Source organism: Canis lupus, chromosome 37 (assembly GCF_048164855.1).
Source record: "Canis lupus baileyi chromosome 37, mCanLup2.hap1, whole genome shotgun sequence".
Lineage (NCBI taxonomy): Eukaryota > Metazoa > Chordata > Mammalia > Carnivora > Canidae > Canis > Canis lupus.
This window is the reverse complement of record NC_132874.1, coordinates 21,018,376-21,031,344: the sequence shown is the minus strand read 5'-3', so window position 1 is coordinate 21,031,344 and position 12,969 is coordinate 21,018,376. Positions and strand designations below refer to the sequence as shown.

The window sequence follows — 12,969 nt, the reverse complement described above, 5'->3', positions numbered from 1 at the left end:
GGGCAGGTTTGGCCTACCAGTTTTTGGTTAAATAGCATTTTGTTCCCACTATCTAAACTAGTGGGTTTTATTTGATTTATCAGTTTATTCATTCATTTAAAATGCATTTATATATAATTTAAATTGCTCAGGTAAGAGAAATTAAGAGAGCTAATTAAAGAGATGTAATTTGTATTTAATAGTCTGGGAGCTCTTGATTGTATTGTATTCAGTATTTAAGTTGGTCAGGGTTCTGAACTTTGTCCATGGGGAAGTATATGAGTTTATGCAAATTGCATGATCTCTCTGAGTCTTAGTTTCTTTGTAAAGGGGTAGGAATAACACTTAACCTCGCAGGGTTGCTGAAAATGGAACAATAGAAGTATGACTGCCATTGGTGGTGTCATTTTCCTGGGTCTCCTGTGTTTTCCACTTGAACTGTTTCTTTGTTTTTTTTAATTAAAGATTTTATTTATTTATTTATTATTTATTTGAGAGAGACAGAGTGTGTGTAAGCACAAGAGTGGGAGAGGGGGAGGAGGAGGGACAAAAGGAGAGGGAGAAACAGACTGCCTGCTGGGCAGGGAGCCTGATGCCCAATGTGGGGCTTGATCCCAGGACCTGGAGATCATGACTGGAGCTGAAGGCAGCTGCTTAACTGACTGAGCCTGGAACTGTTTCTTAGAAATTTGAGAAAAAAAAAAAAAAATTGAGAGAGACAAAAGAAGGACATCTCCTTCTGAGAGGGAAGTCGTAAAGCTATCATAATCATTATTCTCTCACTGTAATAGGTGACAATAGAAAAAACAAAAAAGCCAAATAGGGCAGCCCGGATGGCTCAGGGGTTTAGTGCCGCCTTCAGCCTAGGGCCTGATCCTGGAGACCCAGGATCGAGTCCCACGTCAGGCTCCCTGCATGGAGCCTGCTTCTCCCTCTGCCTGTGTCTCTGCCCCCTGCCCCCATGAATAAATAAATAAAAAAATAAGAAAAATAAAATCTCCTTTAAAAAAAAACAAACCAAATAAATGTCTTGAGTGGGGAGAAGTGACAGTGGGGAATATATGCCAGGGCTGCACAGATAGATAAAAAGTCTGGAAAAGAGGACAAGAAAATTAACCTTTCCTCCGCAAGCTAAAGGTAGGGTGAGGAGAACAAAAAGGCATGAGGAAGTTGGGGCACATATGTGGGCACATATGGGGGAACAGGACCTAGAAGTGGGTTTGGATGTGTGAAGGGCTGGGAACCAAGAAGGAAAAGATAGCACTCCATGAACCACTGCACCAATAGAATGTTTCCAGAAGAATTCTGACCTTTGCATAACAGCATATACTTTTGGAGGAAAAGAGATGCTTTCTTGTGTCTTGGTAAGGGTGCTGAGCTAGATATTTGACAACCTAACAGTGTGACTGTGTGCTAAGATGTATAAGGTGGCATATGCATATTTAAAATCTCATCGACAATCCACTGAACACCGTATATGGGAAGACAGATTTCCACTGAAGTTCAGCCAAAAATGCTTTTTGAAACAACTGACAAAATAGTGCCATAGATGAATAAATCCAGGGGAGTTCCTGGTATCTTCTCATGATGGCAGTCTCCTGCAAAGGTGCTATGCGCAGGCTTCTAATAAGCAATCACACACACGATAACTTGTAGCTAGATATTTTCAGTTACACTTTTGAATTAGATGCACCTTGATGCCTGGGTACTACTCAGTATGCTTTTGATGTCACTTGGAACAATAGAATTCTCTCCTAAGGCAGCTTACTATCGTGAAGGTATATATTTTCGTAGTATGATTATTGGGCCTTGAAGTAGAATAACTACATGGTTGTATGCTTTAAAGTAGCCCAACAGATAAAAAAAATTCCAATTTTTAAAGATATTACTTATTTATTTGACAGAGAGAGAGAGAGAGAGAGAGGGAGAACATGAGCACTCACGCACCAGAGGAGGGCACTGTAGTCAGAGGCAGAGGGAGATGCAGGCTCCCCGCTGAGCAAAGAGCCTGATGGGAGGCTGGATCCCAGGACCCTAGGATCATGACCTGAGCCGAAGGCAGATGCTTAACTGACTGAGCCACCCAGGTGCCCCAAATTCTAGACATGTTTTTAAAAAAGATTCGGTCAGTACTCTGTCTTCTGGCTGCTTTGTATCCCTTCCCAAGTAAGTGTAGCCCCATTCCTGGTTTAATATAGGTGCATATTAGAAGCTTGCTCTTTTACAAAACAAAAATATAATGGTGGGATACTGCACTGGTATTTAGTTTAAATGACATGACCAGATGTGAGGATAGAAAAGATTTGCGTTTATAAAAATAACTTCAGCTGTCCATTGGTATAGTCTATAATATTTAATATTACGCTTTGTGTAATAGTTCCTTAAGTTGTTCTTTCTTAATTTCTTTCTTTCTTTTTAAGATTTTAAGATATTTATTTATTTGAGAGAGAGAATTTACAAGCATGAGGGAGGGGCAGAGGGAGAGGGACAAGCAGACTCCCCTCTGAAAGGGGAACCCGATGCAGCTAGATCTCAGGACCCTGGGATCATGACCAGAGCTGAAGGTGGATGCTTAATTGACTGAGCCACCCTGGCACCCCAATATTTAATATTTTTATAAATATTAAATAAAAATAACCATCACCCAAAGTGGTATATTTTATTTGAAATATCAAAAAAAGTTAATGTAACAAATTGTAGTAGCAGTTTTGTAAATTACATAATAACATTTTGTAATACAGTGGAATAACCAGGAAGTCTATGTGTCAAAGTTAAGCAAGTTTTGAGGTTAGGAGAATGATGGGCAGAAACCTGCAGGATGTCTGTTTTAAATATCCTGTCTTCTGCTGTATATAGTCATGTACTTCCTTTCATTAATGAGACATTGTTAGGGTTAACCAAGCCTTGTCTTTTAGACGATCCCTCTAAACCTTTTGGTTCTAGAATATAGTTCAAATAAAAGCAAATTGTCACACAAAGTTTTATTGAACATGAGGGATTCAGGACATGACATGACACGATAAAGGAAGTTGTCTTCAAACCCATGAAGAATAGCTAGAAAGTAGGGATCTAACATGATTTTAAGGTTCTTTTGATGTAGAGCAGTACCTATTAAGCCTCAGTCAGCAGATTTCCTTAATGGGGTCTTTGGTCTGTGTGGAAGAGGTAGTAGGGGAAACACGTCATTAGGACAGTGGGGAGCAGGTTGGAAACACAGGACATACTTATCTTTTACAGAGTGAAGCTTGACTTGTGTTTTGCATGTGTGCTCTTTCCAGAATCTGTGAGAGAAGTTGCAATGGTTTGCTCAGCTCTCAGGAGAGTTGCCCATATGCATGTTTACCTGGTGAGGAAAGCCAGTAGTGTCTCCAAAGGCCATCATCATCATCAGGCCTTGGGCTCGAGACCTGCTGCTTCAGAGTTTGCTGCCCGAAGAGCTCCAGGCAGTGTGGTAGAGCTGCTGGGCAAATCTTACCCTCAGGACGACTATAGCAACCTGTCCCAGAAGGTCCTCTCCAGGGTTGGCAGGAATCTGCACAACCAGCAGCATCATCCTCTTTGGCTGATCAAAGAGAGGGTGAAGGAGCACTTCTACAAGCAGTATGTGGGCCGCTTTGGGACGCCAATGTTCTCGGTCTATGATGACCTCTCTCCGGTCGTCACCACCTGGCAGAACTTTGACAGCCTGCTCATCCCGCCTGACCATCCTAGCCGGAAGAAGGGAGACAACTATTACCTAAATGGGAATCACATGCTGCGAGCGCACACGTCCGCACACCAGTGGGACCTGCTGCATGCTGGGCTGGATGCTTTCCTGGTAGTGGGCGATGTCTACCGGCGCGACCAGATTGACTCCCAGCACTACCCAGTGTTCCACCAGCTGGAGGGCGTCCGACTCTTCTCTAAGCACGAGGTGAGTCTTGAGACATTTCTTATCATTGATAGACAGCATGGACATTCTTGTTGAGGTCACTAAAGTTTATCTCAGTGAAACCAGTTTAGCTCAGTGAAACGAGACCTCATTTTGCATTTGTGAATTATACATCCTTCATGGTTTCCTTTATACAGGCCGAGACTTTATATATATATATATATTTAAAGATTTTATTTATTCATTCATAGAGACACAGGGAGAGAGAGAGGCAGAGACACAGGCAGAGGGAGAAGCAGGCTCCATGCAGGGAGCCCGACGTGGGACTCAATCCCGGGTCTCCAGGATCACACCCCGGGCTGCAGGCAGCACTAAACTGCTGCACCACCGGGGCTGCCCAAGACTCAATATTTTTTGATTGATTTGTTGTATTAGTACCTACAGAAATTAGTGGTCCTTTGTTTTCCCTCGTCTGCCCTTATTCTTTCAGTCTTGAGACCTGCCTTTCTCTGGGTTCCTTCATGTGAATGAATAGTCAGGGGCTCAAATTTATCCTCAGTCCAGGATGGTTAAGATAAAATGCTGAAACCTACAGTTGGATAATTCCACTTCTCAGTTTGTAAAAGTTAATTAGGTATTCATATTATTAGAGAACAGTGAATTTCTTACACAGGAGAGGGGACTGGCAGTTTATTGGCTTAGATTGGAAACTATGTTCTTGTTCCCAAGCTCTTACATTAGCCTTCCCTTTCTTATACCTGTAGATGCGTGACATTTTTTCCATTGTCAGATGTCTTAGTTTCTATTCCTGAAGTGTATCTTTAGATGCTTTGAGGTTTTTGATCAGGAAATCTGACATTCTGGTTATTCTCAAAAGCACCCAACACCTTTGTTTGCTGATATAATATACCGATTTCCTTTTTTTTTTTTTTTTTTTGGCAAATTATGAAAATCCCTAAAAGCTTGAGTCTGTTTCCTAAAATTCTGTAGTACTACTTGTCTTTCATTCATATATTTTTAAATCTGTGTTTTTATATAAGAAACAAATGGAATGAAATGAAACACAGGAAATGTTTCATTTCAATTTACTCCTTTTGCACTTCTAAACATGCTCTTGGAAACAGGAGGAACAATTATCATCACAAAACTCCTTCCTGTGAACAGAAGCTAAATGGACTGTTGGGCATGGAAAAGTATAGTATATGATCCCTAGACTAAGAAGTAACCATTGTTTTGTTGTATTAAATGAGTCACACCATATGAGCCTACTGTGTACCTCAGGTTTTCCTGTGAATCCATGATACTCCAGCAGTAGGGTAGCTTTACACAAGAAGGATCACAGAGCTGCTTAAATGAGAATTCTTACTACTTAGAATAGCTGACTTTTCTAAATTAGAATTAATATTATTAATAAGGGTATGGGCTTATTAGAAAATGAAAAGGAAATGAACACAGACAAGTTAAAGTCTAAGAAATATGACCAAGTGATAGAATGTCACCTACAATTAATGTGCTGGAGGAGATGTATGCTAGTAATAGGGTGTCTGGGTCACAGTGGCTGGCAGGTGCTCAGCCTAGTTTACCTCGTTACAAACAAATTCATAATCATAGTAGAAGATTTTAAATGACTTTAATCAAAAACCAATAAATTAAGACACCAAAATGAGTAAAGATATAGACAATCTGAAAACATGTATAACAGGCTTGAGTTATGTTTATTTTTAAAATTCTGTAACTAAAATAAAATGAAATCCTGTAACTATACATACAAATGGCAAATTCTATACTCAGAGCTATGCAGTCATATGGGATACCTAAAATAAGTTGTTCATGTACTAGTTGACAGCTGAAGTCTAAACAAATGTCAAAGAATCAATAACACAAATAGAACTGTGCTTGACTACAATGTAGTTTATTTATATAGAAAGCAGGAGGAGAGGACAATAAAACTTTTTCATATCTTCAGACATTTAAAAATTCATCGTTACAAGGTGCCTGGGTGGCTCACTGGTTGAGCGTCTGCCTTTGGCTCAGAGCATGATCCTGGGGTCCTGGGATCGAGTCCCACATCAGACTCCCTGCAGGAAGCCTGCTTTTCCTTGCCTATGTCTGTGCCTTTCTCTCGGTGTCTTTCATGAATAAATAAAATCTTTAAAAAAATAAAAACTTACAGTTATAAAGTCATGGGATAAAGAGAAATATTACAGTAAATTGCAAATTACTTAGGATTAGCCAGCAATGAAAATACTGTCTTCAGACTACTCAGGTGTGCAGGAAAATAGTCACTTTACTTTGAAGAGACTTGGTAGACCCTACTTAAATTGTGTGATCTATATTTAACATTAATAAAGCAAAATGTGTTGGATGTAGCTAAAGAGATACTTGTAGTTCATTTAGTTTTAAATATTTTTAGGAAAATCTTAAAACCCTGAAAAATCAATGAATTAAGTGTCATCTTAAGATGCTAAAGCAAACAACATTGTTCTAAAAAAGTAGAAGGGAAGTGGGTTGTAAAGTTTTTAATAGTCCCAAATCTTACAAAACAGATACAGTGCCTGGAATAGTAAAGCCCATCTCCAGCACACCTGGGTGACAAGGTCTCCCTAAGATCTTCACAAATGGTGGGAACTCTAAACTGCCAGCTAGAAGACCTGCATGGTGTCAGAAACTGGGCCCATAGAGACCTCACCAGTGGGCACAGAGTCTCTCAGAGAAAAAAACTTTGGACAATCAAATTTACTAGTTGGCTTTTGACATTTAGTACTGGTAATAATATTGTTCATTAGTGACCACCAACATCATAAAAAGAGGAGCCAGGGCCAGACTTTTAGGTCTCCTGATGGAAGAACACAATGCCAACTATAAAATCTTGCCAAAAAATTTGGACCTGAACCTGATCAAATCTCTAGATCCAGCTCCAAATTTATAGGAAGTACAGAGGGCACAGAAACATGTTAAACTATGCCATGGAGAACTAATAAGCAAAATCTGGCCTGTAGGAAATGTGACGGCAGTGATGCAATGCACGGCAATGTGCTGTGATGTGATGTGTATAATGAAATAAACAGAAGAATCAAAAGGAAGACCTTAGAAATGTTTAAGCAGTAGTGCTTAGAAATGTTTAAGCCATCATATTCAAGCACGTTATCAGGGGACTTCTTTTGTAGAATAGCATATAAACTGGTTCTTCATTACTCCTGGTGAGTTGCATGTGTTCAGTTTGTGTGGTAGTCATGCACAGTAGGACCGTGTCTCATCTGAGACAGATTGGAAATCTTAAACTGTTCCTTCAACATAGACCATTTGACAAGCACTGCTCTACAGGACAAATGATTCAATTTTGTCAAATAAGTTGCAAGAAAAATAAAAGGGAAATATACCTATAGATTAAAAGAAAGATTAAGAAATCACGATGCATAGATCCTTTCAAGAGAAAACATCTTTAAGGAAAAAATCATTTGAGACCATTGGGAATTTGGGTGTTAACTGAATGAATTTAAGGAGTTCTTTAATTTTTTAAGATAAGATAGTGGTATTATATTTTTATAAAGTCATTTTCCTTTAGATATACATCCTGAAATGAACAAGTATCTGTGATTGTCTTCAGAAAATATGGGGATTGGCATGTGGGGATGAATAGGAGAGGATTGGTTATGAACTGATAATTATTGAAGCTGGGTGTTGGATACACAAAGAATCATTGTCCTTTAGTGTGTGTTTGAAATCTTTCTGATAAAAGGTTAAAGACTGAATGCAAAACACTGGGGTCTGTCAGTCAATCAGAAAATTATTTGTTGAACACAAACTGGGGTCCAGGTCTGTAAGAAGGTATCAAACAACCATGAGATGCTCCTTGGTTTCATGTGGGAGACAACTGTTGAGATTAAAAAAAAAAAAAAAAACAAAACCAAACCAAACAGGAGACAGAACATATTAATCATAGAACAACACATTGTATACAGTAGAAGACTGAAACCACTTAAATCTAGGATTAATGATAGCCTCTCTTCCATCATTCTGAGATGATTTTGCATGTTTTTACCAAGTCTGAAAGATTTGTACGGTCTGTTTCAGAGAATAGAGCCCTATCAAGCTCATTTTATGAGATTAGTCATGTTAATATACAAACTAGATGAAAAAGAAAATTTTAGAAGTTTCATCTTTATGAACATAGATGATTCTCTATTTTAATGAACAGATATAGAATTATTAAATGAAATATTTGCAAATTTAATTCACTGGTATATTGTGTCTTACCACATTACTATTAATACATTTATTCCATTATATTAACTGATGTAAGAAGAAGCATGTGATCACCTCAATAGATGTAGAAAAATAATTTGACAGCATTTAATGTTTTAGACTTTAAAAACAAGCATTTGATGACATTAATGACTCATGATAAAAATTTTTAGCAGATTAGGAATAGAAGAGAACTTTCTTAAATGATGTTTGTCAAGCAGTCACAGCAAACATCATCATTAGTGGTGAGTCATTATAAACATTTCCATCAAAATTAGCAAAAAATCAGGAATACTTGCCATCACTGCTTCTGTTCATCATTATGTGGGAAGTTCTACCCTATGTAGTAAGCCAGAAAGAGAAATGGAAGGTATAGCATTGGAAAACATGAGATTAAAGCTCCTTTAGATGAGCTTTAATCATCTAAAACTGTTTTACCTAGAAACTGACTAGAATATTCAGGTCAATCATTAGAACTAATAAGTCAGTTCAGTAAAGTTGATGAATACAAAGACAAAATGGAAAAATATGTTTCTTAGCCATAGGTAATAGCCAATTAGAAAACATATGGAATAAAGATTTCATTCATAGTATCAACTAAAACTTTGAAGTGCCTAGGTATGTATAGTTGTTGCAGAAGATGCTTGAGATATTTATTGATAAAATTACCAGATGTTATTAAGACATAAAAGAAGAGAAAAAGTAGAGATATACCATAGTCATAGATTCATAGTTAGGAAAACAATATCATGAAGATGGCAGTTCCCCAAAATCAATGTATAAATTCAGTATAAATCTAATCAAAATATCCAATGGGTATTTTGGAGAAGTTGAAGGTCTAATCTTCAAATTCATAAGAAGAACAAATTTATGATTAGCCAGAACAATTTTTTACAAGCATTGGTATAAGGTCATGCCTTACCAAACATCAAGACTTATAATGCTCTAGTTATTAATATGGCTTATTATTGGCACAAGGTTAGTCACATAAAGAACTTTGAAAAAGCTCTCATCATATTTGTGAATTTATTATTATAAATGGAAATGATGTTACGTAAATGGGGAAGTGATGGATTCTGCATGAATTACTCTGAGATTATTATCTGTATAGGAAAAAAATAATTGATCTTTATCTCATACCAAATGAAAATCTCAATTCTGGATGGATTCATAATCCATTTGTGAAGAGGTCTTTAAAACTCAAAGAAGAAAATATGAGAGATTATTGTTATCACCTTGGGGGTAGAGTATAATATCTCAAACTCAGACTCCCTGAGCAAAAAAAAATCCTGAATTGAAAAAATTGTTAAAGAATGATTACCTTAAGATAAGATTTCCGCCTAACAAAAGCCTTTCATAAATGATCTTAAAAGACAAGCAACAGGGGTGAAGATATTTGTGTGCATACAGCTAAGAGATTAATGTTGGTCAAATTAAAAGTCTTAGTTTGGAAAAACTCCAATAGGGAAAGTCTGTCAATACCAAGTATTGGCCAATACTTGGAGCCATGGGAATGCTGTGGTGGAGTATAAAACCACACACTTGAAATTTAACTTCCATGTAAATACTTAGATACGTTCTTGAGTGCTTTTATTAGTAGATAGATGAGAATGTTCATAGCAGTCTTAGTAGTAGTCCAAATCTGGAACAACCCATATTTCTACCAAGAATAGAACAGATAAGTAAATTGTGGTTATATTTATACGATGGTATGTGAGTCCTATCTATAAAAATGAGTAAATCACAACTATATGCATTGAATGAATGAATGTGGAAAGTAATTGTAGGCAAAGAAAGAAAGTTACGGAAGCTTACATTGTATGATTGCATTTATATAGAGTTTAGAAAATGGGCAAAATTAATCAGTATGTTACTTAGGGGTTTGTACAATGAGGAAAAATTAAGGAATGCAGGGGAAGAATGAAAAAATTTAATTGTTACCTCTGTTAGGAGCAGCAAGGGGATTGTGATCAGGTAGGGGCATGAAGGGGGCTGCAAAGTTTTTGGTACTGTTTTCTTTTCTGAAAATGGATATGGTGGTGAGCACACATGTATGTGCTTTTATTATTCTTTAAGCACATATACTATACACTCTTTATATGAATAATTTATTTAATTTTTAAATTAATAGCCTATCGTCAACATTAACAGCCTACCAGTAGATGTGATTGACCAATAAGCAAGAACTGGCCTTACCAATAAATAACAAAATGCAAAGTCAAAAAAGTAAAAGAACCCGGTATTGTTCCAAATCCATTAGAATAGCAAAAATTAATTAGCCTGACAATGGCAAGAGTCTAGAGGAACCACAAGTCTTATACCATTCTATGGGGAGTGCATATAGTTTTTACTATGTAGAGATATTTTGTATTTTTTTTTAAATTGTATGCTCTGTAATCTGGTGTTTTTTTCCTTGAAGTATAAAGAATAAAGGACAATTGGCATTATTTGTACATTGAATACTTTATTGTAGCTAACATAGAGTACTTATGTCATTATGGATAAAATTAATACAATTTTGAGAGAAGTTATGAGTGATACCAAACTGTTTTTTAGTTTTTTTTTTTTTTTTAAGAGAGATTGAGAGAGCAGAGCCAGGGTGCTGGGGGGCAGGGAGGGGGAAGAGGGAGAGACAAGGAATCTTTTTTTTTTTTTTTTTTTTTTTTTTAAACGTACGAATTCGGCCTGGGGTTTAAATTTTTTTTTTTTTTTTTAATTTTTATTTATTTATGATAGCCACAGAGAGACAGAGAGAGAGAGAGGCAGAGACACAGGCAGAGGGAGAAGCAGGCTCCATGCACCGGGAGCCTGATGTGGGATTCGATCCCGGGTCTCCAGGATCGCGCCCTGGGCCAAAGGCAGGCGCCAAACCGCTGCGCCACCCAGGGATCCCCGAGACAAGGAATCTTAAAGCAGGTTCCATGCCCAGTTCAGAGTCCCGGCAGGGGGCTTTATCTCAGGATCCTGAGATTATAACCTGAGCTGAAATCAAGAGTCAGACGTTTAACTGACTGAGCCACCCAGGTGCTAGTAAACTATATGTCTTTCTTTTTAATTTTTAAAAAATTTTATTTATTTATTCCTGAGAGACAGAGACAGAGAGAGAGAGAGAGAGAGAGAGAGAGAGAGAGAGAAGCAGGCGCCATGCAGGGTCTGATGTCAGACCTATCCTGGCTCTCCAGGATCAGGCCCTGGGCTGAAGGTGGCGCTAAACCTCTGAGCCACCTGGGCTGCCCCTACGATGTCTTTCTTAATAGATGTTTTAGAATATGCCCAAATAACAAGTGTTCTCATTGTGTACTTATGCTTTGTCTCTTTCACTTGCTCTAGCTCTTTTTCCTTCTCTCTTTCCACATCCACCCCCCCCCCCCCAGTCACACAATTTTGTTTGTTTTGGTTTTTAAATGTGTAGGTGTGTGTGAGAAAAATACATGGGAATGATAAACACCAAGATCAGAACACTGATTACCTGGTAGGGGAAGAGAAGGTGAGTGGTAGCAGGCATTATCATTGTTTGCAAATAATGGCAAATATTATGATTTTTTGGAGCCTAGAAGCATTTGGGAGACTCAAAAGTTTGAGCACCATTGTTCAATTGCTTCAAAACTAAATTTTTACTAAACATGTGAGGCATTTATTTTGCAAAGAATAAGCAAATCTCATGTGTTTGACAGACCCACCAGAGGGAGCCCATACAAATCCTCTATTTATTCTGACTTAAAAAAATTAATAAGTACCTACCTGGACCGTGCTCAAAGAAGCTCTATTTTCCTTTTGTCCCTGGAGTTGCCTTGTCCTGTTTCACCAGTTGTGCCCTGTGTATGGTTCCTGGGAATGCACTCAGTCCAGTGAGCACACCGAGGGAGCTGTGGAGGAGGTAGGAGGCTCTGCAATTCATTCTTCACTCTGGACTGTAGACTCTTTGTTTCCTCAGTGTGTCTGCATTGTCTCCATTCCCCTTCGATTACTCCCTCTGGGTCAGTTTTATCCAATTTTTCTCTTACGTACACACATGGACAAGCTGTAATATCCCCCTGATTATTTTAAGATTGTTCACAATGAGCCTTTCTTTCTTCCTATTTCTGTCTTTATTATTGTTACTAAAAAATTTCAAAATGCTCCTTTTTTTTTTTTTTTTTTTTTTAAGTTTTAAGACTGTGTATCTAGCTTGTGTTCGTCTTCTTGGCTGGTAGTTCTCAAACTTGAGTGTATTTACAAGTCCTGGTCCATGACCAAGTTTTTGTTGATCTTACAGGATAATAATTATTGATATAAGAGCTATGTAGCAAGTTTTGTAAATGCAGACTTGTTCAGTTTAAAGGACTCTCTGCCTTGAGATGATTTCCTTGCTACTTTCTTAACTATTAAAATATTCCTTTATGGAGTGATGGTGATGGTATTTTAAAAATATGCCTTTACTTGACAAAATAAAGCATTGCCAACCTTATCTTAGTTTCTAGAATTTTTTGAGATTTTTACCAGCCTGTAAAATACAAAGTAACCTCATATTTCTAAGTAAATACACATATGTCTTGATAAATGAAGACATCATTATATTATGGAGATTTTGTAAATATTCTATAATTAATAGTGATTCATTCATATTCACACAGAAACAAAGGGGAATGTTTCTATAGAAGAGATGAGTAAAGCTATACAGGGAAGTAAGCTTTGTTATAATTTGGACTACAACATATTACTGAAATACTACTCTATTCAGAGGTCCAAATTCATAACCCGTCCCATCTCAACTGCCTTCTCTTTAAAAATAATCACCATCATTCCCCATTTTTTCTTGCAGGAGTGTGGTTATGGGGTTTCCCCCCATAGGTTGTGCTCCTTGCCTATAATTATTCAGTCCAAGTGAAGTGAAT

The 12,969-nt window shown here is 37.5% G+C and overlaps 1 protein-coding gene and 1 long non-coding RNA gene across 7 annotated transcripts in view; one reads left to right on the top strand and one right to left on the bottom strand.

The window, feature by feature from the left end:
- FARS2 (phenylalanyl-tRNA synthetase 2, mitochondrial) overlaps positions 1-12,969 on the top strand; it is a 499,388-nt gene that overhangs the window by 121,024 nt on the left and 365,395 nt on the right. For all 6 annotated transcript variants that reach the window (XM_072813848.1, XM_072813845.1, XM_072813846.1 and 3 more), the window contains one exon: positions 3,258-3,892. In XM_072813848.1, the coding sequence (XP_072669949.1) occupies positions 3,278-3,892 (615 nt within the window). In that variant the 5' untranslated portion in view covers positions 3,258-3,277. The remainder of the gene's footprint in view (positions 1-3,257; positions 3,893-12,969) is intronic.
- On the bottom strand, positions 2,946-12,164 carry LOC140626217 (uncharacterized). Its single transcript, XR_012025416.1, has 2 exons — positions 11,837-12,164; positions 2,946-3,686 (listed from the first exon to the last, which is right to left on the bottom strand). It is a non-coding gene; the product is annotated as an uncharacterized lncRNA (long non-coding RNA).